Genomic DNA, 25,431 nt, shown 5'->3' on the forward strand with positions numbered 1-25,431 from the left:
TGTGTATTCAGAGTTTTTGAGAGTATTTTTAAAGTAGCTCCTCTGGCTCTTTTTCCTCGGTTCAGACTGATCTGATGTTTGAAAAAAGGAATATCGCGACATGTCGTGTGTCGTGAAAATTTCTTGGGAGTATCGCAATATTCGATCTCCGTCATATCGCCCACCTCTGTCATCATGAAACCAAGTTTCAAGTTTATTTGTCATTTGCACAACATGTCAAGACATTTATGCATTGAAATGAATGCTACAGAAAATAAGTAAGATTATATATATAAAATATTAATGATTGGTTATTAAATATATATAACCATTACTATTTTGAACTACATACATTTATACATTAAAACTGCATATCAGTTTCATGTAAAATATTAATTTTAAGAACAGATTGAGTTGAAATGAGAACAGTTTTAATGAGGGTTTACTTTCGCTTCTATCACGCCAGCTAATTGAATATTGATACTTTAGATTTCTCTATTTTTGAGAGGATCTGTCGGGGATACCAAGTCCAGTCCACCACACAAAGCAGAGAAAAGAGGTTTACTTCTTTTTTGCAATATTCAAAGAAGTTCTTATCGCAACGATTGATGATGAAACTGATCAAACTGTTGAAATATTCCCCCCGTTACGTTCTCCTACCGTCACAGTGTGTTGGGTTGTACGTCTCGGTTTTATTTTGCACCCAGAAAAGATGCTAAATATTCTAAACCTTCAAATGAACATGCGCATTTGGTACTGATGTCATGGAGTAGCACGGCTGGTAGTGGTTTGTTTTGATGGATGAATGCCTGAGCTGTAGTGTGGGTTTGTTTGCTGGTGGAAAAAGTAACTGTATAATGCCGTGTTTAGCCCTTGTGCTGCACTGGTGGCCTTTAGTTGCAGGTATTAGGCCTTAAAACGCTGTGGAGAAGAGCTCACTGCAACATAAGACTGGGAAAAAAAACCCAACCAGCTGGGAAAAACATCAGTCGGAATACTACGGGAATTTCTGCAGGGGAGTTGTAGTCAATTCAGACAATTACTATAGTTTACCATGGTATTAAAGTACTGACTATAAGTTAGTACTACAGAAGTGTGGGTCAAAAACATTATTATTATTATTATTATTATTATTATTATTAGTATGGAAGTGTTACACAGCACTATTTGTTGTAGAGCATGCACCCCCCCCCCCACTCCCATCCCCACTTTGGTTTGGCCAATCATTCTTCTGTGTTTTAGATGTTTTATGTGACGCATCGTGCAGTTTTAGACTGGGATTTAAGATGACGGTGTTGCCAGTGGTCAGTTGTGTGACTGAGGTGTGTGACAATGTTGTGTGCTCCACATTACTAACACACACAACCCTGTCAATTTTGCCATGACGACTGTTTGAAGCGCCGTTTCGTTCTGGGAAGCCTCGTCTGTTTGTCCAGTGAGGGCCAGTTTTGAAAACGTAAAGTTTTTTGCGACCAAACTTCATGATTTGTGATTCAAATCTTGCCACTCTCAAAGAAAATCAGTGAAAATAACTGGTGAATTTGAGAAACAATACAGTATTGTATATGTGCGTGTATCTGCATGTCCAGCCAAAATACAAGATGATTCACGAAAGATTAGTCCGGTTTCAAAACGCCACATCTTTACAACCGTGAGGCGCCGAGGAACCAATCACAATCCAGTTGAAAGAGGATGCCATGGAGTTTCTGACTGTCACCGGAAGACGGCTCCCTTAATAAGGAGATTGAAGTAGGACAGGAGGGTGGTGGTGGCGGGTGGGGGGTGTTGGGTTGTGGTGTCTATATATATTTATATATTTATGCGTATATTTATGTTTATGTATATTACTGTTTACACTGAGCCTGTCTGTACACGTCGGTCGAAACATATGGAGACTTGCGTTCAGCCTCACCGTTTCCCTCTTGAGAGCTCCGAGGTTAAGCAGCGCTGTGTTTTATCCATGACGGCTATAAGAGTAATCCTCCACTGTGGAAGAGGATAAGCTGGCTTTATGAGCACCACAGCAGCACACCTAGAGCCAAGGCTTTCACACCGGAGCGTCTAGAGGGAAGAGCGAAAAGGGCAGCACCAAAACATTGAGAGGTTCTCACGTGAAGGCTGTTTTCTTTACATACAGCTGCATGATATGGGCAAAATCCTTGCATCGCGATTATGTACTTTAATTATACAGCCCCTTCTTCAAGGGTTCCTTACTAAAGAAAATACAGAAGCATGAACACGTAAAGAACCCATTGCATGATTAAAGGGTTCTTTGCGTCACATTGTTGGAGAACGTGCTCGAAAAGGGCTCTATATAGCACCAAAAATGGTTCTTTCTTTGGTTGTGATGTCAGGCTTGTGGCAATAGAAGAACCTTTTTTGGTGGTAGAACTTGTTTCTGTATAGAATGTTCTACAGCACATTTAATGCACATTCTCCATCAATCTGAAGAACGTTTTAATGATGTCAAGAACCGTTTAAGCATGCAGAGAGTTCTTTGGGGGTTCATGGTTTTATATGGAGAACCATTTTCTGTAAAGACCCCTTAAAAAAACATCTTGAAGTGTGTAGCCGGAGTGATCCGAAAGAAATGAGAGTGAGAGTTCACAGCATTTAGATCTGATTACTGAGCTAAATACCAGCCTCTTTATCAGATTTTTACTTTACTCTGATCTAACACATTAGTGTGCTGTTTACATGACGTTGGAATAGTCGGCCAACCGCAGGCGACGTTGGAATAGTCGGCCAACCGCAGGCGACGTTGGAATAGTCGGCCAACCGCAGGCGACGTTGGAATAGTCGGCCAACCGCAGGCGACGTTGGAATAGTCGGCCAACCGCAGGCGACGTTGGAATAGTCGGCCAACCGCAGGCGACATTGGAATAGTCGGCCAACCGCAGGCGACGTTGGAATAGTCGGCCAACCGCAGGCGGCGGTCGATTAGTCGGCCAACCGCAGAAATCCGATTATGATCGGATTATTGAGTGCACGTAAATGCACTCGTTCTACAGGTCCGAGTTCCAGGGATAATGGCAGAGAGCTGTTGGGCAGTGCATCTCAATATCTCCAACCGGGTGCCAGGGAAAGACCTGTATCTGAGTGACCGGGATGGGTTTCTCCGTGCATGTACAGATTGCGACAGAAGAGAAGAGCAGCGAGGGTTTCAATCGGACATTCGCAGAGCTAATCAGCTAGAGGACAAGGAATCCAGGCCAGGAATGTTGTCACACTGAGGCCTGGAAATTGAATCTTCATCATCAGCTGCGCCAAACTTCCCTCTGCCATCCGATATGAGTGAGTGTAATGCAGCAGAGTTCACTGTAGCCATAAACCCAGAAACTGCGGTTGAAGCGTTAAACACTGCGGAGTAACTCAAACATACTAAATAAAAGGGTTCTTAACTCTCGTTTAAAAAAGTGGCTCTATGCAGAACCATGAACACTCAAAGAACCCTTTACTGGTTATAGGGTTCTTCAGATTGATGGAGAATGTGCTGTATGTGGTTCTATATAGCACCAAAAAAGGAGAAGAACCCTATATAACTCTTCCACACAGAACTTTTGGATGAATGTTGCTGTGGCATTTCCCCGGCTGCACACTTAAAGATGGTTCTTCAAGGGTTCTTTTAATAATGAAAATGGTTCTATATAGAACCATGAACACTCAAAGAACCAGTTCTTGAGATTGTAGGAGAATGTGCTGTAGATGGTTCTAGCTGGAACATTTACAAAATGTTCTATGTAGCACCAGAAGTGGTACTTCTATTGTTCCCAGGCGTGTTACAATAGAAGAACCTTTTTTGGTGCTATGTAAAAACGGTTCCGTTCATCATTCGGATCATTCTATAGCACATTGATGCGCATCAATCTGAAGAACACTTTCATGATGTAAAGAACGGTTTAATCATGCAAGGGTTCTTTGTGTTCATGGTTCTATATAGAACCATTTTCTTTACAACACCGTGAACAGTTAAAGAACCCTTTGGTTCCCCATGGTTTTAGGGTTCTTAAAATTGATGGATAATGTGCTGTGGATGGTTCTGAAGGAGAAGAACCCTTTTGGGTGCTATATAGAAAGGTTTTAAAAAGGTTCTTATATAAAGAACCGTACATACAACACATTCTCTATCAGTGTAAAGAACCATTTCGTGATGCAAAGACCCATTTAAGCATGCAAATGGTTTTAAATAGAACCATCTGTTTGAAGAGTGTACGCCACTTGCTGTTCTCGTTCAAAGCGTATAGAGAACTGTCTAGAAGATTCATGCACATTCTCCTTCATTCTGAAGAACCTTTTCATGATGCTTTGAGGGTTCATGGTTCTATATAGAACCATTTTCTTTACTAGAGAACCATCTTAATCTATAATCGGAATGAGTTCAGTCAAGTTTGGTGGAAATCTCTGCATGTAAACACAGCCAGTGTCTCCAGCTTAGACTTTTTATTGACCCCCTGAAGAGGATTGACATCATGTTTCCCTCAAGCCATTTACAGCAACATCAGAAGACCAGAGCTGCTGTTACACTTAACAGTACTGTACTTTCTCTTCCTGTGGAGTTCAGTCAGCGGGATCAGTAACTCCGGCGCTGAGCTGCCTGAGGTACGGCCTGCGGCGGAAGTGCTGACTGTGTTTGAAAATGCTAGACCGAAGGGCTCAAATGATTCATCTAGTGCTCTTGGCAAAGGATGAAACGAGGAGAGTGTGGCCAGACAGATTCGCTCAGTGTCCGATATTCTTACTGGATATTCTCACTGTCTGTGTTTACATGGGAAGCTTTTTACAGTCCGATTGAATACATTCTGATTAAGACTGAGGTGTTTACATCTCGCTCTGCCCAGCAATCTGATGGAAAATAATGACGTGCGTGTAGAGAACCGCTTTGTGTAGACGTTTCCATGACAACGAGCATCACGTGAGGTCCGGTCAGAGTGAGATGAGCAGCAGTGAGCAGTGCTTGTGTTTTTAACTGCTTTAAAATGGGAAAACGTCCTTCACACGTCCTTATTAAAGAAGGCCGAGAGGAAGACGTCGTGTTCTGAGACGCACAAGCTGGACGTCCGTCCCACCCATAGATATACATACCTAGATGCCGCGCTGGGTCCAGCCAGGTGCGTCATCTGTGCCGTCATTTTAGGGTGGTCAACATCGCTGCTGGACTGCATTCAGTACCATTACAGACCGGCCGTTTAAGAAAGATACTGTCCAAAATTCCACTATTTCAGGAATATTACTCTCAGAAAGCAGGATAGGATTATATAACAGATGGAACGCAGTGATCCACGCTCGTGCGTGTGTGTTGCGCATTGTTTGTGTGGTGTTTGTGTAGATATAGTCGTGTGGTTGGTGAAGCTCAGAGAACCTGTTGAAGTGACTCTGGTTTTATATTAATCTTATTTTATTAGTCCGTTCAGGGGGTTTTATCTTTTATGTAGTAGTTATTTATTTACAAGGATGGTTATTGCTTTGTAACTCGGTAAGTCATAGCATTCCTTGTATATCTGTGGTCCGTCTTTTAAAGATCAGAGCATGAACTTCGTCTCCTCTGCAGACAAGTTTCTGCTCCGCCGTGTTGAACGGTATAAACTCTCACTGTGACGCGACGCACATGCAGAACGGACTTAAACTTTCCGATAGGGAATGTAATCGGATACAGGCGTTTACACGGATATTATTCCTCTATTTAACTGATTTACCCACCTTGTTCAATCAGATAGAAACTGTATTATGAATTGCCTCAATCAGACTAGCCTATTCTGGCTGAGACGTTTTCTATTCCGATTGACCTGTTAGTTGGAATATTAATGGATTATCAGGCTGCATGTAAACTTGGCTACTGATGTGGATGTTCCTTCATGACAAGGGAGGGTAGGGAATGTTACAATGAACTTATAAATACATATAGATATTGCAAGACAACATATGCTGAGAATATTTAGCATTAAAGTTTTTGTTTTTGTTTTTTGAAGTTGGGATTATTCATGCCTTTGAATGAACATCCGACTGTTACAAACTACATTCATTCCGAAAATACAAGTGAAAACGGGTGGCGTTGGAATGTTGGCTAGGACTTTCATTTCTGCTTCTGTTTATCTGCTGTATTCAACATATCGAGTCATGTTGTCATGTGATATCAAAGCTGTATGGAATAACTCTCTTTATGACGCACAGCATGAACTGTGATTATAAAGCTTGTGTCTAACGTTCCTCATAGAAGCCGTGAAATAGTTACTTGTGGCCGATATTTCCACTGTTGATCTTCTGCGGCTCAGACTGTTTGAACAGATATGTTGGTTAGTTTTGTTAGTTATTTGTCTAAGATTTTGACACTTGTGCTATTTTTTTCAGCAGTTTTCTGCAGAAATGTTTTTTCGGTCAAATTTTGGTGCATCCCTAATATGTTATGATAAAAGAAATGTGTATCAGACACACTCATATATTAATCACAGGGGTTTCCACTGTTCTATTGAAAATGATATTCTTAAAGGGGTGACCATGTAAGTCAAAGCCTCCTGCTGCTCCACTTAAAGCCATTTACACTTTGTGTGTATTTGACTTTGTCTTTTAGTAACGTTTCTGTTGGCCATCATTCATCCAATGCATTTAAAATCTAATATAAAAATGGGCACAGATTGGATGTGTTGGACTGTTAAGGTCAGTGAGTCAGTCAAAACATGTTTGGTTATCTGAAATGTGCCTTAGTTTTGCACTGGAGCTTCACATCTACTGCTTCATACTCAAACCCAGTGACATGTCTAGGTGTAACGTTGCTGCTGTGCTGTGTTGAATGAATACGCTGGACTGTTTAATGTGTATAGTAGATGATTCGCTCGCGTCCTGGGAAAGACATGCTCTTCGCCAAGTTTTGACTGGAGTTCTCTTTTAATTCTCCTTCACTGAGCTTGCAAACATCTGATTCCTCCACATAGAGAAGGGTCCTGAAGCAAACCCATGCTGCAGAATGAAACATTGCATGTAGTTACACATTTCCACCAGAGAGGGCTCCAAATCCCCCAGACTTACATGGTTCAGCTTTAAGTGCTTTTGAAAGATCCCGGTCCTAGATTGGATTCGTATCCGATTCGTGGTCATGTGACCTTAATGTGACGTGACGTTCAGATAGGAATTCATGCGCTTTATTTCCACTACGCTTGTGCCATCATTCAGCGTTACCATGGCAGCAGCGCCGAACAGACATTAAAGCCTGTAAACGCTGGAAAAGCAGCTCATCTCACCTTTTCCTCCTTCGTCTGGCTCTAACAATGAAGCTGAGAGCTGATCAGAGTTAATGATCTTCTCAGCGAAGCTCGTTCTGCTCGTTAGTTTGTGCTGATGATGCGGTGATTCAGTCACGTGACGTCACTGAGTAGGAGGAGCTCATTTCAGGACACCGGGCCGTTCACATTAATGACCGATTTTAGTCATTTACCTATACAGGTGTGAACGATCATGTCAGAGAGATCGGGTTTGAGCGTTGAGGCCTGTAATATGAACGTAGCTTCAGAGACCGCACCCACCCTGCCCTTGGACTCTCCAGCCTTCTGCCCTCTGGCTAACACTACCACAGTGTGGGATGCCAGACTCTGCAAGAGCTTTTTCCCACCAGCCGTTGGATGACTCAACTCCCTTTAACAACACATGCAACATGCTGGCCTATCAGGGCTGCTGAACTCTTGAACACACACTGTTTTGAAAACACACACAGACCGTCTAAGCAAAAACACTCGGTGCACACAACTTTGTCCACAGGCCTTCAGATTACTCAACTCCCCCTAACAGTACATACCGTCCTGGCCTCTCGGGACTGTTGGACTCCTGAACGTTCACACAGAATGTCTTCATGGTTATTGGAACTTGAATCTTATTGGGTGTCACTCGTGCACTTTATCACTATTCACCAGTGTCATGTTTACTTCCTGTTACACTGTGAAGTAGTACCATCACTGAGAAGAGCTATTTGTTGTTACTGCCTATAGGCATATTTAATGTCTGCTGTCTAGTAGGTCTGTGTGCATTTGCCTTTATATTTACATTTTATATATATATATATATATATATATATATATATATATATATATATATATATATATATATATATATATATATATATATATAATAGCACTTAAGTAAAATGTTATTGGGAAATGGCGTAGACGTACTATGCTTGTCATTTCGGCAAAAAGACCTTGGGCCTCATTGCTTAGGATGCTGCCCCCGCGACCCAAACCCCGGAGAAGCGGAAGATGATGGATGGATGGATGGATGGATGGATGGATGGATGGACCTTGGGCCTCATTCTCCAGTATCTTCCTACATTTTTTTCTCGAATGTGGTCTTGTGTCAGGTCCTAGGAAAAAGTCCACGTCAGATTCATGACGTGTTCTTAAACTGCAGAACTGTCCTCACCTTTGTGCTATAGAGTGTTTGTAGATTCTGTTCTTATCTAAGGACAAATCCTACATAAGAAAACATTGGTGAATGACGGCGAAAGTGGGTTTTAAGAAGAAACTCCTTCATTAGGAATCACAGGTCTCGGAGGAAGGCTGGGTTAGCCTTCACCCTCCTAGTGCTGGTGGTATTGTGCGATTAGGGGCGTCCTAATAGTGGGTGGAATTGGATATGACTGAATTGGGGATAAAAAAAAAAAATTTTAAATACTGATTTTAGCCCCTCTGTGTAGACCAGTATGATGAGATCGGTGTGCTCTAGCCCAGGGGTCGGCAACATGTGGCTCTTTTACTGCCCTGTTGCGGCTCCACAGCTGAATCAGATCAGTAGGTAATAATAAAATAATCCTCCTCTACAGTAAAATAAAGCTCTGCTGATCCTTCAACTCAGTTTAACAGTAAATGGTCTTAAACGCTGGAGTTAATGTAGAACTGCTGATTCACCCTTTAACCCTGAAGACCAGCGCAGACGGCTGGTCACCATAGCAACGCAGACAACAGTCTCGCCCAGCTAGTAGCTACGAAACTGTAAAGAGCAAGATTTAAGGCTAACATCAATAATTTGGAGACGAATGGACTTATTTGTGATTATAATCACTCCAGCTGGTTTCCTGATACGTTTAATCTGCAACAAGAAACTGTCAAACAGTGAAAAGTTACAAAGCTTCATGTTTACCAGCTTCTTGTTCCAGTTCTCCAGTTCCACCTTAAATGGTGCAGCAGTTACATTCTGATATAGTGTATAGTGGCTCTCCCTGATGAAGGCTTGATGCCTTTTACTGCGTTCGGTTTTATGTGATTAACAGACGGAGATTCTAGAGGTTGCTGTTGTGGTTTGCACCGTTTCTAGCTCCACTCGTGTCCCATAACTGTACCATGTCGCGCTCCCGGTGAAAAACACCATAACAAACATGAACGTAAACCCCAGAAAGGTCCACTCTGAGCATAAAATCTGAGCAGTAAGGCTTGTAATGTGGTCATAAGTTGTCACCTCTCTGCTAATCAGATAAACTTGTTTCTGAAGCACAGGCCTTAACAAATCATAGCTTGTTTACAGGCTTCGTGCTCTAACACAGAGCAGCAAGGAGGCTACTGTAGAGGCATGTGGATTCCTCAGATTACTTGGAGCCTCTACGCTGTCGCCTGGTCACATAAACACAGGGTGGATCCCGTTGACGTCTGTACGAATGAGCACGCACTAAATAGACGTGGCTTAGCCTGAAGGCAGGCAGGTTAAAGGGAACATCCACAAACTAGTTCAGTGCTTAGATGTAACCAGTCATTCAGAGTGCTTTGGCGTGATTTCTTTACAGTGGTGGTGATGGGAACCAGGGGTCGCCGTGATTACAGCACAAATATAAACATTTTAAGGCAAAATGGTCCCAAATAGAAATGTTTTGTCTTTTTTTTTCCCCAGATTTTTGACTATTTATGACTTCTACCATGAACATGCACTTGTAGATCCACTGGAGGGTCTGGATAGTAAATAAAATGTCTAGATTTGTGTTGTGGTGTTGGTGACCCCTGGTTCCCATCACCACCACTGTTTAAAAAAAAAGAGTTTCTACAATCAACCATTTCACACCAAACCACCCTGAATAACTGTTTACGTCTGAAGGACTGAATTATTCAGAAATGTTGAAGAGTCTGTGGAGTGTGCAGGGAATTGTGCATTCTTAGGAATGGCTGGTGAGTGAGGCCCAGATGCTTTAAGGCATCCTTTGCATCAAATCCAAACCCAGAACTAACCATGAGGCCCATATCCATTTTCCATTTGTCAGTGGAGGAGATGAAATGGAGGAAATGAATAGAGAACAGATACGTAACTAAAGGGACCCTTTTTGGATCTATAGATTAAAAGCTGCTCTTTTCCTTAAATGAAGGTCCTGGTTTTAGCCCATTTGTGTCTCTAGCCCAGGGGTCGGCAACAGGCGGCTCTTTTACTGCCCTGTTGCGGCTCCACAGCTGAATCAGATCAGTAGGTAATAATAAAATAATCCTCCTCTACAGTAAAATAAAGCTCTGCTGATCCTTCAACTCAGTTTAACAGTAAATGGTCTTAAACGCTGGAGTTAATGTAGAACTGCTGATTCACCCTTTAACCCTGAAGATCAGCGCAGACGGCTGGTCACCATAGCAACACAGAGAACAATCACATGGATACTTTGGAGACTGGACTTATTTGCATTTATAATCACTCGAGCTGGTTTCCTGATAGGTTTAATCTGCAACGAGAGGCTGACGAACACTAAAAGGTCACAAAGCTGAAGTCGGAGTCTCATTCGCCAGCAGTTGAATGCAGCTTTAGCCTGTTGTCTCCATACAGCCTTGGTGAAAAGTCACACTGTGTGCTCAGTTGTATTGAGGCCTAGTAACCAGGTCCAGGGTGGATTTGACTTTGGCTGCTGGAGACATGACTCAGCTGAATGCTTGCAGCCGTTTCTATGGCAGAAACGTTCACAGAGTACCATTCGTTAGCTTGATCCAGCCAGATCAGCGAGAAAGGAGCATACTGTGGCTTATTGGGAGTGCTTACTGGTACTTACTGGAGACGCTATATTTCCAAAAGTATTTGCTCGTCTGGCTTCACACGCGTATGAAATTGAGTGAGATCCTGTTCTTAATCCACAGGGTTTAATACGATGTCAACCCAACCTTTGTAGCTGTAACGATTTCAATTCTTCTGGGAAGGCTTTCCACAAGGGTTAGGAGTGTGTTTATGGGAATTTTTGACCGTTCTTCCAGAAGCACATTTGTGAGGTCAGACACTGATGTTGGAGGAGAAGGCCTGGCTCACAGTCTCCGCTCTAATTCATCCCAAAGGTGTTCTATCAGGTTGAGGTCAGGCCAGTCAAGTTCTTCCACACCAAACTGGCTCATCCATGTCTTTATGGACCTGCTTTGTGCACTGGTGTGCAGTCATGCTGGAGCAGGAAGGGGCCGTTCCCAAACTGTTCCCACAAAGTTGGGAGCATGAAATTGTCCAAAATCTCTTGGTGCTGAAGCTTTAAGAGTTCCTTTCACTGGAACTAAGGGGCCGAGCCCAACTCCTGAAAAACACCCCCACACCATGATCCCCCCTCCACCAAACTTTACACTCGGCACAATGCAGTCAGACAAGTACCGTTCATCCTTCTGATTCCCAGATGGAGAAGCGTGATTGGTCACTCCAGAGAACACGTCTCCACTGCTCTAGAGTCCAGTGGCGGCGCTTTACACCACTGCATTTGATGCTTTGCATTGCGCTTGCATAAGGCTTGCATGCAGCTGCTCGGCCATGGAAACCCATTCCATGAAGCTCTCTACGCTGTTCTTGAGCTGATCTGAAGACCACATGAAGTTTGGAGGTCTCTAGCATTGCGTCCGATCACAGTACCACGCTGGAATTCACTGAGCTCCTGAGAGCGACCCATTCTTTCACTAATGTCTGTAGAAGCAGTCTGCAGGCCTAGGGGCTCGGCTTTATACACCTGTGGCCATGGAAGTGCTTGGAACATCTGATGATTGGGATAGGTGAGTGAATGCTTTTGGAAATATAGTGTAGATATAAAGCAACTTCATTAAAGTGATAGTTTGGGAAACAGTTACATTTTGCACAATTTTTTGCTTACAGAAAATGTCAATCAGCCTGGATTAGTTTTGATCATATTAGTATTTAGATTTGCACTGGAACTATGAGGCTAATGTAACTAACAAGTATTGGAAGCTTATGTACAGAAATTAGCAGCGTGCCTGAATGGTCACAGACTTGCTTTAAGATGTGGAGAATAGCTAAGTAATCACAATGAATGCTTGATGCTAATTGGTGGGGTGGCTTTCAATACTTGTTAGCTACATTGGCTTCACAGCTCCAGTGTAGCACTAAAGAATTTGGGGTAAAGGAGACAATTTGTGTACCGTTGGCGAAACTCGGAATCACTGAGTGTTAAAGGTACACGGTCATTAAGTCCAAGGTTTAATGAATATGTATGGGAAATATTGAAGATGGGCAGTCTTAGACTCAGACTTTCTTTCTGGACATTGTTCAGTTCCTCAGGCTCATCTGTCCTCCGTAACCTCTCTGTTTCATAAAGTGCACACAGGCATGATTTTGGCGAGCAGCAGCCCGGTCCTCATAAATTTAGTTATATGGACATATTTATACTTGGAATCCTTCATTTTTCTGAGTGACCCGTCTTTATGGCTCCGTTCCCTCTCCCTCAAACATCTGCGCCCTGGTTGCCTTTCATTGCTGCAGCTGTGGGTTCAGAGAATGTAGAGCAGGGGTGTCGAACTCCACCACCAAAAGGGCCATATACAAATCTGTGGGCCAGAGAACACCTGTGTTTTTATTTGATAGTTAAAATAACATTTTATACAACTATAACCTGAACTGGTCATCGTTTATTTAAAATACGCCACAACACCAACATCAAAATAAAGGCAGTTGAAGTGAACCTTGAAATATTTAAAATGAACTGATTAAATACACAGATCAGGCAGAACATCATGACCACCTCCTTGTTTCTGCGCTCATTGTCCATCTGTTTCTCTGATACTCTGTTACCCTGTTCTTCAGTGGTCAGGACCCCCATGGACCCACACAGAGCAGGTACTGTTTGGATGGTGGATCATTCTCAGCACTGCAGTAACGCTGACATGGTGGTGTGTTAGTGTGTGTTGTGCTGGTCTGAGTGGATCAGACACAGCAGTGCTGCTGGAGTTTTTAAGCACTGTGTCCACTCACTGTCCACTCTATTAGACACTCCTACCTGTCGGTCCACCTTGTAGATGTAAAGTCAGAGACGACAGCTCATCTGCTGCTGCACAGTTTGTGTTGGTCATCCTCTAATCCTTCATCAGTGGTCACAGGACACTGTTGGCTGGATATTTTTGGTCGCTGGACTCAGTCCAGCGGTGACACTGAGGTGTTTAAAAACTCCAGCAGCACTGCTGTGTCTGATCCACTCAGACCAGCGCAACACACACACTAACACACCACCAGCACGTCAGTGTTACTGCAGTGCTGAGAATGATCCACCACCCAAATAACACCTGCTGTGTGAGGGTCCATGGGGGTCCTGACCACTGAAGAACAGGGTAACAAAGTATCAGAGAAACAGATGGACAATGAGCGCAGAAACAAGGAGGTGGTCAGAGTGTTATGTCTGGTGTATATAAATAGACTACAGTACACAGCGTTATACACATTGTAGTAGGCTACGTTACATTGCACACATTATGCTGCAGTGCATGTTGGGGATTGTAGTGCAGCCCATTGTGAAACAGGATAGTATTAATAGAAAATGAAAATCATTTTGGGGGCCAGATAGGATTATGCCATGGGCCTGATTTGGCCCCTGAGCCTTGTGTTTGACACTTGGGATGTGGACAGACCTGCTGAGCCACGTTTCAGAAGTAATTGCTCAGCCAAAGTCAAATCCGAGTCAGACTGCTTTATTGTCCATTTCATTTACATAAAATGGAAAATTTACATTGACACTGGCTGCCAACTCTCACGCATCGGCTGGGAGGCTTACTCTCTCACGTGACACTTGACCTGTCTCTGATGATTCTGAGCACGCTGACCATAGTTTCCTACTTCTGCTACGCACTCCAGCTTTCATTGCTTCATTTAAGTACATCTGTGTTCATCTTATCCGCTCCACTTACTGTATAGCTGGTCTTTGTAGTTCTACAGTTACAGACTGTAGTCCATCTGTTTCTCTGATACTCTGTTACCCTGTTCTTCAGTGCTCAGGACCCCCATGGACCCTCACAGAGCAGGTACTATTTGGGTGGTGGGTCATTCTCAGCAGTAACACTGACATGGTAGTGGTATGTTAGTGTATGTTGCGCTGGCACGAGTGGATCAGACAGCTGCTCCGCTCACTGTCCACTCTATAAGACACTCCTACCTCGTCGGTCCACCTTGTAGATGTAAAGTCAGAGAAGACAGCTCATCTGCTGCTGCACAGTTTGTGTTGGTCATCCTCTAGTCCTCCATCACTGGTCACAGGACGCTGCCCTCAGGACAGTTGGCTGTATATTTTGGTTGGTGGACTATTCTCAGTCCAGCAGCGACACTGAGGTGTTGGTTTCACACTGCAGCTGCTGAAGTGGACCAAATTACACAGGGGACATGGAGGTGGGAAGTACGTTGTGTTGAGGGGGCCGCAGTATCCCCAGATTTTCTTCTTCTTCTCCTTCAACTTTAGTTTTTCTGAGATTTAATATCATGATGTATATCGTGTATCAAGAAGATATCAGAGCATCGTAATATTGTTTTCGCCACATTGCATACCCCTGCTCCCAGGAAACACCTCCACCCCCACCCCAGCCCGGCCCCCTGAAATCTCACTCTACCAGAAGCGTGAAAGTTGGCAGCCCTGCCTCTGAACTACTGCATTGACACTGACCGCTCTGTTTAATGCAGTGACGCTGACTTTCACATAACTGAATGTGAACTGAGTGCATTCTGGCCTGATTCTGATCTGCCTTTCTGTTTTATTTCTGTGCTGCATGCTGTCCGTGCAGCTGGCAGGCTTCAGCTTCAGTGCTGCCTCCTGCTCTGTACTGGTTTGGTCAATAGTCGTCATAACGCCACAGTTATTATTGTTCTGTGGCTGAAAAATAAATAAAACCTGAATTTACTGTATTCAAATGTGCACCGAGTTCTGCAGTTAAACCCTTTTCACCAAAAGAAAGTCCGCTAAAGGACTGAGTTTTGTTTATGTGGAAAACGCGCACACATCCACATCAAGTGCATCACTTTTTGCACCCAGGACTTTTTCATACAGGGGTATTGTCTTTCACTTCTCCATCCAGAAAACAAACCGCAAAAGCACATGACTGCACAATTCAGGCCTCGCTTGTTTTACAGCTGCAGAAGGATGTGGTGAGACCTTCTTCCAAACAGCCATGCTGTGTATTTGGAGAGGAACATTCATTTAGTACTGATTCCAGGTTTTGTATCTCAAGTGGCTGAAGGTCCATGCCAGTCTGCTTCGTCGTCTGTTGCTTCTTCTTTTATTATTATTATTATTATTATTATTATTATTATTATAGTTTTTATTATATACCACAACTTAGCAGGACCATGACAACCTAGAATCCACTTCATAACATAATAGCAACGCCATAGCAACCGCACAGCAACGCCATAGCAACCGCACATCAACGCCATAGCAACCGCACATCAATGCCATAGCAACCGCACAGCAACGCCATAGCAACCGCACAGCAACGCCATAGCAACCGCACAGCAACGCCATAGCAACCGCACAACAAACACTTAGCAATGCCATAGCAACCACTTAGCAACATTGTAGCAACCAGCCAGCACCAGAGAAATCACCATAGAAACTAGTAACAACCTAGGAGGAAATGGGAACCATTAAACCAGCGCAACTATTCTGTGTTCCTTCAGGAAACGCAAGTTATATCATTTTGTGGGATGGAGGGATGGATGGATGGAGGGATGGATGGAGGGATGGATGGAGGGATGGATGGATGGAGGGATGGATGGATGGAGGGATGGATGGATGGATGGATGGAGGGATGGATGGAAGGATGGATGGGGGTGTGTGTGTGTGGGTCCTTTCTGTGCGGAGTTTCTGTATGCTTCCTAATTTAAACCTCGGAAGTGAGCATATCGTGTGCTGGAATTTTCAGTGTAGCAGTTTAAATTTTTTTTTTTTTTTTTTTTTTTAAACCATCATTCAAGTTCATAACATTACAAGGCATTTAAACTAATGTGGAGCAGCAGTGATTCTTGCTGGTTAGTGATTTATACTGGTATGCCTTCAGTTAAGAGGTGGCAACAGTGTGTAAATGTGGTGAAACTACTTCGATTTATTGATTTTTCTTTTGGGTCAGAAAGTCACTGCAGGTTTCGTCAGTCCCTCCAACATGAATTCTCCCAGTGTACCCCCTGGTGGTTGACGACGGTACTGCAGCAGGAGCAGGTTATGCTAGTCTGACACCTTTTCACATCTAGAGCCCGTCACGGTTTTTAGTCACAGACTGTGAAAAGACAAGGAATCTTGCACCGTCACTATTTACAAGACTGTAGCTCGAGTTTTGAGATCATTCCCCATCATGCAGCTGGTGGAAGTTTACAAGCAGATAAAGTGTGTAAAGATCTGGGGTTCAGCCCAGTTCACTGTAGAGCAGATCATCACCCAGAATCTTTGATTAACCTGTAAAATGTTACTTGTTTATTTTGTTATTAATATTTAAACATCAGCTTGCAGCGATTCAGCACTGCTGACTGGGTGTCATGAACTAAACCATAAAAATAAACAAATATAAGAAACCAGTATAACAGGAAGCAAAAAAAAGACAAAAACCCTTCAGTGATGCCATTCAAGTCCTCTGCACATTTCCAGTTTACCTTTTAAGTTAATTTTAAGTTAAGATTATTATATTAACCTCTTATTCTCCCGGGTGTGTTTTGGTTTGTCCATCTGAATTTTCATGACCAGGTCATACGGCAAATTATTCAGTAACTGCATGAAATAAATGTACATTTTAATTTTATTTATTTATTTATTTATATTTGTAAAAGCCTCTCAGATTAACAGAACGTGTGTTTTATGATCTCCACACATCACTATATGCTCACAATTTACTGCTGAAAGCCAAAAATCTGCGCCGCTCTTTGTGTTGTTTTCTAAAAGTGATGTTTCCAGAGCAGATCACTGAAGAGACGCCGTCTGTTCATAGTTTAGAGCCCAGATTTGGGGAAAAACGGGTCGACTTTCAGTAGAAAAACAAAGTTCAGCTTCTTTTATTATAAGGGTTTAAAATGACGTCACCGTCTATTAGACTGGAGAGAAGAGCTACAGCCTCACACGACGCCCAGCTTCTGAATGGAGCTTATGAAAGTGCACAGTAACACTTAGCTGATTGGATGTCCGGTCACTACTCTGGTGTCTTATAGTATTAATTATTAAGTTATTTTTACCAGTTGTTTTGATTTTGTATATATGTATGTATGTGTGTGTGTATATGTACACACACGCACACAAACACACACACACACACACACACACATATATATATAAAATTGTGATGCATATTGTGTATTATGTAATTGTCTGAGGATTATGATGGCATGTTTTTGCCATATCGCCCACTCTTTTGTAGATCATAGTGACTGCTTTGTTCCCTGCCCAGGTCCGCCTGTCCCACGTCCGGGTGAAGTACCTGTTCCTGACGTGGCTGACCGTGTTCGTGGGCAGTTGGGTGATCTACGTGCAGTACTCCTCTTACACAGAGCTGTGCCGAGGACGAGAATGTCAGAACAACATAGTGAGTTCGACTTGGTGTCAGTTAAATGTGCTGCCATTACATCACCATGTGATATTAGATCAAACACATTGGTAACAAACTGTCATGATTACTCAATAAAAAAAATCAATAACTTAAATGAATGTTCTCAGTAATTATTTTAGTGTTTAGTTTGCAGTTTGATTGACAAACGGGGAATCTGAAGGTTCAGCAGTTCTGAGCATTCTCCACAAGTTGGCACTCAGATTGCTTTTGTGGTCATCACTGAGAGAGAGGAAACCCACACCAGCAGGATCTCACTAATGTGTACTGTAGTCTGGGCTGAAGAGCTCAGCACACAGGCGAACAGTGTACTCTAATAGATGTTTTCAGTCAGACAGCGGTCGGAAACATGTGGCTCTTTTACTGCCCTGTTGCGGCTCCACAGCTGAATCAGATCAGTAGGTAATAATAAAATAATCCTCCTCTACAGTAAAATAAAGCTCTGCTGATCCTTCAACTCAGTTTAACAGTAAATGGTCTTAAACGCTGGAGTTAATGTAGAACTGCTGATTCACCCTTTAACCCTGAAGATCAGCGCAGACGGCTGGTCACCATAGCAACGCAGAGAACAGTCTTGCCCAGCTAGTAGCTAACGAAACGGTAAAGAGAGAGATTTAAGACGAACATCGATAATTTGAAGACCGGACGGACTTGTTAGCATTTATAATCACTCCAGCTGGAGTCCTCATGCGTTTAATCTGCAATGAGAAACTGACGAACACCAAGTCGATGTGATGCTGAAGTTTCTCGTTCGCCAGCTTCTTGTTCGAATTTTCCCGTTCCACCTTAAATGGCGCCTGAGGTGCCAGAATGTAACTGCTGCACGATTTAAGGTGGAACGGGAAAATCGAACAAGAAGCTGGCGAATGAGAAGCGACTTCAGCCTCGTAAAGCAGTCTTAACGTTGAGACGTTTTACGAGAAACTGTTCTACTTTTTCAGAAGTGTGTCCTGCTGGAGATGCGGGAAAAGCAGCTACGTTTGTTTTTGTGTGTTTTTTTTGGGGGGGGTTCTCAATCAAATTTAAATATTAATTAGTATTCCTAATTCCACAGCACCACCTATTAGTTCTCACTTGAACTTGTATGTTTTGTGGGTTATTGATTTGCTCATGCACTGTAATATTTCCGAATGAGGCGCTAACGTTCTTAACCTTTCCTTCCAGTGTGATAAGTACAGAAAGGGCGTGATCGATGGCTCTGCCTGCAGTAGTCTGTGTGAGAAAGGCTCGCTCTATTTCGGGAGGTGTTTGTCCAGCAAGCCAAACAATCAGGTGAGCATTTTTTTTTCTTCAGTAGTGAGAAGGTTCATCATTGAATGGCCGCCATTCATGAGTAAATCAGTTTAATTTAACCCCGGGGGGGAATTCATTACTGAGCATGTCGACAACAGAGCAACTGTTGTGATGCCCTGAAATTCAAGACACAGAACTGAAAATAGAAGTTTACTAAGTTCGCATGCTGTTTTGTAAAAAGTTTGTAAAGAGATTACAGTGTATAGCTATAGTCTGTGTCAAGAAAGAGAGACGTTGGTCTTTCACTGAACTGAAAATGAGTGAAAATCTTAGGCGCATAGCCCACATGACTGCACACCAGTGCACGAAGCAGGTCCATAAAGACACGGATGAGCCAGTTCGGTGTGGAAGAACTTGACTGGCCTGCACAGAGTCCTGACCTCAACCCCATAGAACACCTTTGGGATGAATTATAGCGGAGACTGTGAGCCAGGCCTTCTCGTCCAACATCAGTGTCTGACCTCACAAATGCACTTCTGGAAGAACGGTCAAAAATTCCCATAAACACTCTCCTAACCCTTGTGGAAAGCCTTCCCAGAAGAGTTGAAGCTGGTGGGCTGACATCATACTAAACCCTACGGATTAAGAATTGGATGTCACTCAAGTTCATACGTGTGAAGCCAGATGAGCGAATACTTTTGGCAATATAGTGTATATAAGTGCAAAACCTGGTTTGTGCCAAGTGTAAAGTTTGGTGGAGGGGGGATGATGGTGTGGGGGTGTTTTTCAGGAGTTGGGCTCGGCCCCTTAGTTCCAGTGAAAGGAACTCTTAAAGCTTCAGCACCAAGAGATTTTGGACAATTTCATGCTCCCAACTTTGTGGGAACAGTTTGGGGACGGCCCCTTCCTGTTCCAACATGACTGCGCACCAGTGCACAAAGCAGGTCCATAAAGACACGGATGAGGGAGTTTGGTGTGGAAGAACTTGACTGGCCTGCACAGAGTCCTGACCTCAACCTGATAGAACACCTTTGGGATGAATTAGAGCGGAGACTGTGAGCCAGGCCTTCTCGTCCAACATCAGTGTCTGACCTCACAAATGCGCTTCTGGAAGAACGGTTAAAAATTCCCATAAACACACTCCTAACCCTTGTGGAAAGCCTTCCCAGAAGAGTTGAAGCTGTTATAGCTGCAAAGGGTGGGCCGACATCATATTAAACCCTATGGATTAAGAACGGGATCTCACTGAAGTTCATATGCCTGTGAAGCCAGACGAGCGAATACTTTTGGAAATACAGTGAATATATTAGACTGATACATTAAACGTTACGTGATGACTTGGTGTATTGATCTTGGATGTAGTGCTTGACGTGTGGTGGGCAGTAACGAAGTCTGTGTACGTCATCACTGTCTTGTGTTGCTGTTCCTGTAATTTGTGTTCTTTGTCCACTACCGTCAGGTGTATACAGGTAGCTGGGGGGACGTGGATGGAGTGATCAAGTGTCAGCTGGATGACGTGCTGCATTATGAGCTGGGAGAGGAGCTGGAGCCGAGGAAGGAGGCGGCGCTTTTCGAGAAACCAACTCGAGGAACCTCTGTGGAGAAGTTCAAGGAGATGGTGTCCAGCCACCTGAAGGTGTGGTCACTAATGGGGCCCAACTGATAAGAAGTGTTCTGATGGCAGTTTTTAAAGAGCTACAAATTCCAATAACCGATGTGTATCTGCCAGACTTCCCCAGATTCTGCAGATATGTGCTCGAAACACAAAATCATTGAACTTTCAGTGACCTAGATAAAAGATTTGTTCAATTGGATTTTGATCTATTATTTTTAATAGAGCAACTAATTTAAAATTCAGCCCATTAAACAGTAAATAATGTTGTTTATACTGCAGGTTTGGCTAGAAAGTGCTAGAAATGTGCAAATAAAAATCAGCCACAGCCAATTTGGCTGTCAAGAAATTGGGAGTCGGCCGTAAAAGATCATGATTGGTGCGTCCCTCATAGTTGTAATTTTACTTATGCAAAAACTAAACAGACTCCAGTAGTTTTAAACATTAAAACGGTATTTTACTGACTGATGTGTCAGTTCTCAATTTTTCAGTTTTAAAGCACCCCTTGAGACCCTGCTGGTTTTCTTCATAGTCTTTATTCATTATTTATTCAGAAAGATGTTATTGGTGCTTTTTTGGTTAGATCAGGGGTCGGCAAACCCAAGTGGTAAGAAGAGTCACTTTGCCACGAACTTTTATGTCCATTCCACCTCCTTGGCTGTAAATGTCTCCGTAGGTGCTGATGTATGAGTATAGATTAAAATGTTATATAAACGAAAACGCCGACTTCCTTTGTTCTGCTTTGAGCTTTAGTTCAGCTACGCCGCTTTCCTCACATCTCCAGCAGAAAACTTTTCTAAAAGTGGAACATTTTCTTGTAAAATGTCTCTCAAGGTTTTTTATTTATTTACTTATTTTTGATGAGACGGAAGTTGCTTCTCATTCGCCAGGCGCTTGTCCGAATTTTCCTGTTTCACCTTAAGTGGTGAATCACCTTTCGAATGAGAAGCCTTGCATCTTTTCAGTGTGATGATAAATGTAAATGTCAGTTTGTCTCTAAATGATCAATATTCATCTTAAGTCTCTCTGCCTTTTCGTTAACTGCTAGCTAGGTGAGTTGTCCGTGTTGCTATGGTGACCAGTAGTCCGTGCTGATCTTTAAAGGGTGAATCAGCAGAGCTTTATTTTACTGTAAAGGAGGATCATTTTATTTATACCTAAAAACTGCAAAATGGGAGTAAGTTGCCGACCCCTGGACTAGATTTTCATGGGTGCCAGTAAATCTGCGGCATCGTAATATTGGCGGAATTTGTCAGCCGAGTGAGATTTCAGTCCCAGTCAACACTGAAAGGCATGATTCAGTCAAAACATGAGCAGCTGTTTAGATTAAACTTTGCTCTTTATCTCTCACTCTGACCTTCAGGCCAAGGTTGGGGAACAAGCCAGCCTGGCTGGCTTGGTGTCCCTGATCCTGACCGTTGCCGATGGCAACAAAGACGGCCGCGTCTCTCTTCCGGAGGCCAAATCTGCCTGGGCTTTGCTGCAGCTTAATGAGGTCTTATTGGCCGTAGTTCTGCAGGACCGTGAGCACACGCCCAAGCTGCTGGGCTTCTGCGGTGATCTGTACGTGGTGGAGAGGGTCCCTTACACCCCTCTGTATGGCCTCAGCCTGCCCTGGCCCCTGGAGCTGTGGGTCCCTGCAGGTAAGGGTGGGCAATATGGGGAAAATATCAGTCGTTTTCATGATTCACAATCTGTATAGTGATATTTAGTTTTTCTGTTGTTGTTGTGTGAAACATTTTTTTAAAAGAACAAAGATATAATAATAATAATAATAATAATAATAATAATAATAATAATATAAAATTTTGAATATATCATCATATTACCCAGGTTTCCGCCGCAGCCTGGACCAGTGGTTCACACCGTCTTGGCCGCGGAAGGCAAAGATCTCCATCGGCCTGCTGGAGCTGGTGGAGGACGTCTTCCACGGGCCGTTTGGCAGCTTCCTCATGTGCGACATGAGGCCCGGCAGCTTCGGCTACACAGAGCGGCACGACTTGCGCTTGGTGGACGGTCGGCTGGTGGTGCCGGAGGAGGCCTTCAGGAGGGCCATGAGGCTGCAGCGGTGCCAGGAGGACCACGACTGCGTGTATGGAGTTGATTGCCGGACAACGTGCGACCACGCCGAAGGCCGCTGCACGGCACAGGTGAGCCAGCCCAACCTGGCCAGAGCCTGCGGGGCGTTGAAGGACTACCTCCTGCGGGGGGCACCGGCACACCTGCGGGACGAGCTGGAGAAGCAGCTGTACGCCTGCATGGCGCTCAGGGGCTCGGCCGAGCACATGGAGATGGAGCACTCGCTCATCCTCAACAACCTGAAAACACTGCTGTGGAAACAAATCTCGCACACAAAGGACTCGTAAAGCTGAGGCTTCCAGTCGCGGAGAATCACGACCCTGCACAGTCTCTCGTTCTCTGTCTCGCCACTCTAGGGATGCACTACAGCTATAAAGTCGATTAGCCCTTAGAAACGTTGAATGAATATGTGCCATTTGCTTAAAAACGAAATCGCCGTGTAATTCTCCGCCATGTTCCTGTCGTCACTGTCGCAGCAAAAGCTTGTAGTTGCTTTTTTTTTTTTTTTTCTTCACTTTTTTTCTTTAAACCATTTGACACCGTGGACTTAAATCTTGCTACAGTAACGTTAGAAATGCAAATTATGGCAAATCGTTAACCAACAAGCCTCAAATCAAGGATGCTGCCCATCAGAATGTCAGTTAAAACAAGAGTTCTGGTTCTGAAATCTGATTGGCTGAGGTCACGTTGTGACCTGTTGTAATATACTTGATATAAACATGAGCTCATCAGCTGAATTCTGTATTAATGTGCTGCGATATAACGGTTTCTCATATGGCACGTGGAACATATGATTTCAGGCCATGTCAGTACTAACATACAAAGGAGCCCTGGTTTCAGGCTGATGACGGTGTTTATAATTATAGTATATTAATATAATAAACAGATACTGAAATGTTTATATTCTAAAGTGTTAGTTATATTTACTGTAAATTATTAGCTCATGTTAAACTGAACATAAATACCGTGATTGGGGCAGCTTAAGCTCAGTGGACGAAGGTCTGTGTCTTCACCTGCAGATGTTTGCTCTTGATGGGCTTCATCATTGTAGTTGTGCTGTTGTCGTTGCAAAAACTCCAGTATTTTTAGCTGCATTTCGTTTTTTTGCCGGTCTGTCGAGCAAAACCAATCGCCTGTTGCACCTTTTATTAAAATTACAAAATGTACCTCAAATAAATGACAAACTCGCCTATTCAGGAACTTAAATTATTATTTTTTAAATTAGCCCATAGTTTTGGTCCAGCAGTCGCGTTTGTCGATTTATGGACCACATTTTTTGATGTCTCCCATAACCTTACCTTTTTTAATGGATACAGGGTTATGTTACAATAACAACAATCATTCCGACAGATTGCAGTACACTAGAGGAAGTCTAGGGGGCGACGTTGTCTTCTATTCTTTTTTTTTTTTGTGACCATAAAAGAAGAGTTCCATCGTCACACACATAAAACAGCAGAGATATAGAGAGTAAAGCAAGAGAAAACGTGCAGGTGGTTCAATTAGTTGATCAGTCGATTATAGAAACGTTGGTTTGTTGCAGCCCTACAACACAACTAATTATCAAGCCCTTTATATGTTGGATCAAGATTGGGGGCAGAGAATATGTAAATCTGTGCAGAGCAGTGGTTCCCCAGGATTGGAGTTGAGAACCTCTGTCCTCATGGACTGGCCCTGTGAATTCCTGAAACAAGGGGTGGACAGCTCTGGTCTTGGAGGACCTTAGTCTGGCATAGTTTGGTGATTTTTCTCTGGTTCGAGAGGAATTTCCCAAAATTAACCAGATATCTTGAGCCCAAACTCGGTACATAATAAGAGAAAAACTCATTGAGTGGTTTGGTGTGAGATGATTGATGGTAGATACTCTAATCATACAGTGGTGGTGATGGGAACCAGGGGTCGCCATGACTACAACACAAATATAGCCATTTTATTTACTATCCAGAGCCACCAGTGAACCTACACGTCTTACACAAGCTTCATTGATGAGTATTGATGGTAAAATAGTGAATGAAAAGGTACTTACAACAATATTTTAGGCAGTAGATAGCATATTCATAAGCATTTCATGTAATATCTTGAGGGAGCTTTTAGAGGTAGATGTCTGGGGTCTATTTTGGGAGGCTGTTTTGCCTCAGATCTTCCCTCTACCTCTCTGGCACTATGGCTGCTATCAGAAGAAAACCTCTCGTCTCCATTTTTGGTCGTTTTTCACATCATTTGAAAATACCCGTTGTCCTTTACATTGTGTGCACATTTCGTGAAGAATGGACCCAGAGAAACGACACAAAATGACTTGGAAAAAAATTCTGGTTCCATTGACTTGCATGAAAAGTAAAGCAGGTTTTTTCCTTCTCCTGAAAAGTTACCGTTTTGGAGATACGAGGTTTTGTTCAGACAAGAAGTTTCTCGAAACTATTGTGCAATGTCTCGGGTGGCCTAACCATTTCTATGAGAGATTTCCGAGGCATTCAAATTTCTTCAGACGTCTGGTTCCTATCGCCACCACTGTGAACGATTCTGACTCATTTCTCTATAATGTCTCATTGTGGTTACTATAGTTGCTGATGAAATTGCCACAAAAGGACCTCCAGGGCTGGAGCTGGACACCCTTGGGTTTAAAGAAGGGTGAATGTGGTTGAATCTTGCTTGTTTTGTGGTCCATTGAAGGAGTCCGAGGTATTGAGCAGACAGGAAGCTGGACGGCAGTCGCTCTTGGCCGAGTGTAGCGCTGCGACCGCGGTTTCCGCTGCTCTTACTGCAGAACAGAGG

The 25,431-nt window shown here is 43.3% G+C and overlaps 1 protein-coding gene across 1 annotated transcript in view; it reads left to right on the forward strand.

The window, feature by feature from the left end:
- The window catches only part of dipk1aa (divergent protein kinase domain 1Aa), a 30,055-nt gene extending 5,956 nt beyond the window's left edge, over positions 1-24,099 (forward strand). The window contains exons 3-7 of the mRNA XM_017712280.2: positions 17,583-17,717; positions 18,903-19,010; positions 20,431-20,607; positions 21,947-22,226; positions 22,417-24,099. Of these exons, the coding sequence (XP_017567769.1) occupies positions 17,583-17,717; positions 18,903-19,010; positions 20,431-20,607; positions 21,947-22,226; positions 22,417-22,949 (1,233 nt within the window). The 3' untranslated portion in view covers positions 22,950-24,099. The remainder of the gene's footprint in view (positions 1-17,582; positions 17,718-18,902; positions 19,011-20,430; positions 20,608-21,946; positions 22,227-22,416) is intronic.
- Positions 24,100-25,431: the final 1,332 nt, after the last annotated feature.

Source organism: Pygocentrus nattereri, chromosome 19 (genome assembly GCF_015220715.1).
Source record: "Pygocentrus nattereri isolate fPygNat1 chromosome 19, fPygNat1.pri, whole genome shotgun sequence".
Lineage (NCBI taxonomy): Eukaryota > Metazoa > Chordata > Actinopteri > Characiformes > Serrasalmidae > Pygocentrus > Pygocentrus nattereri.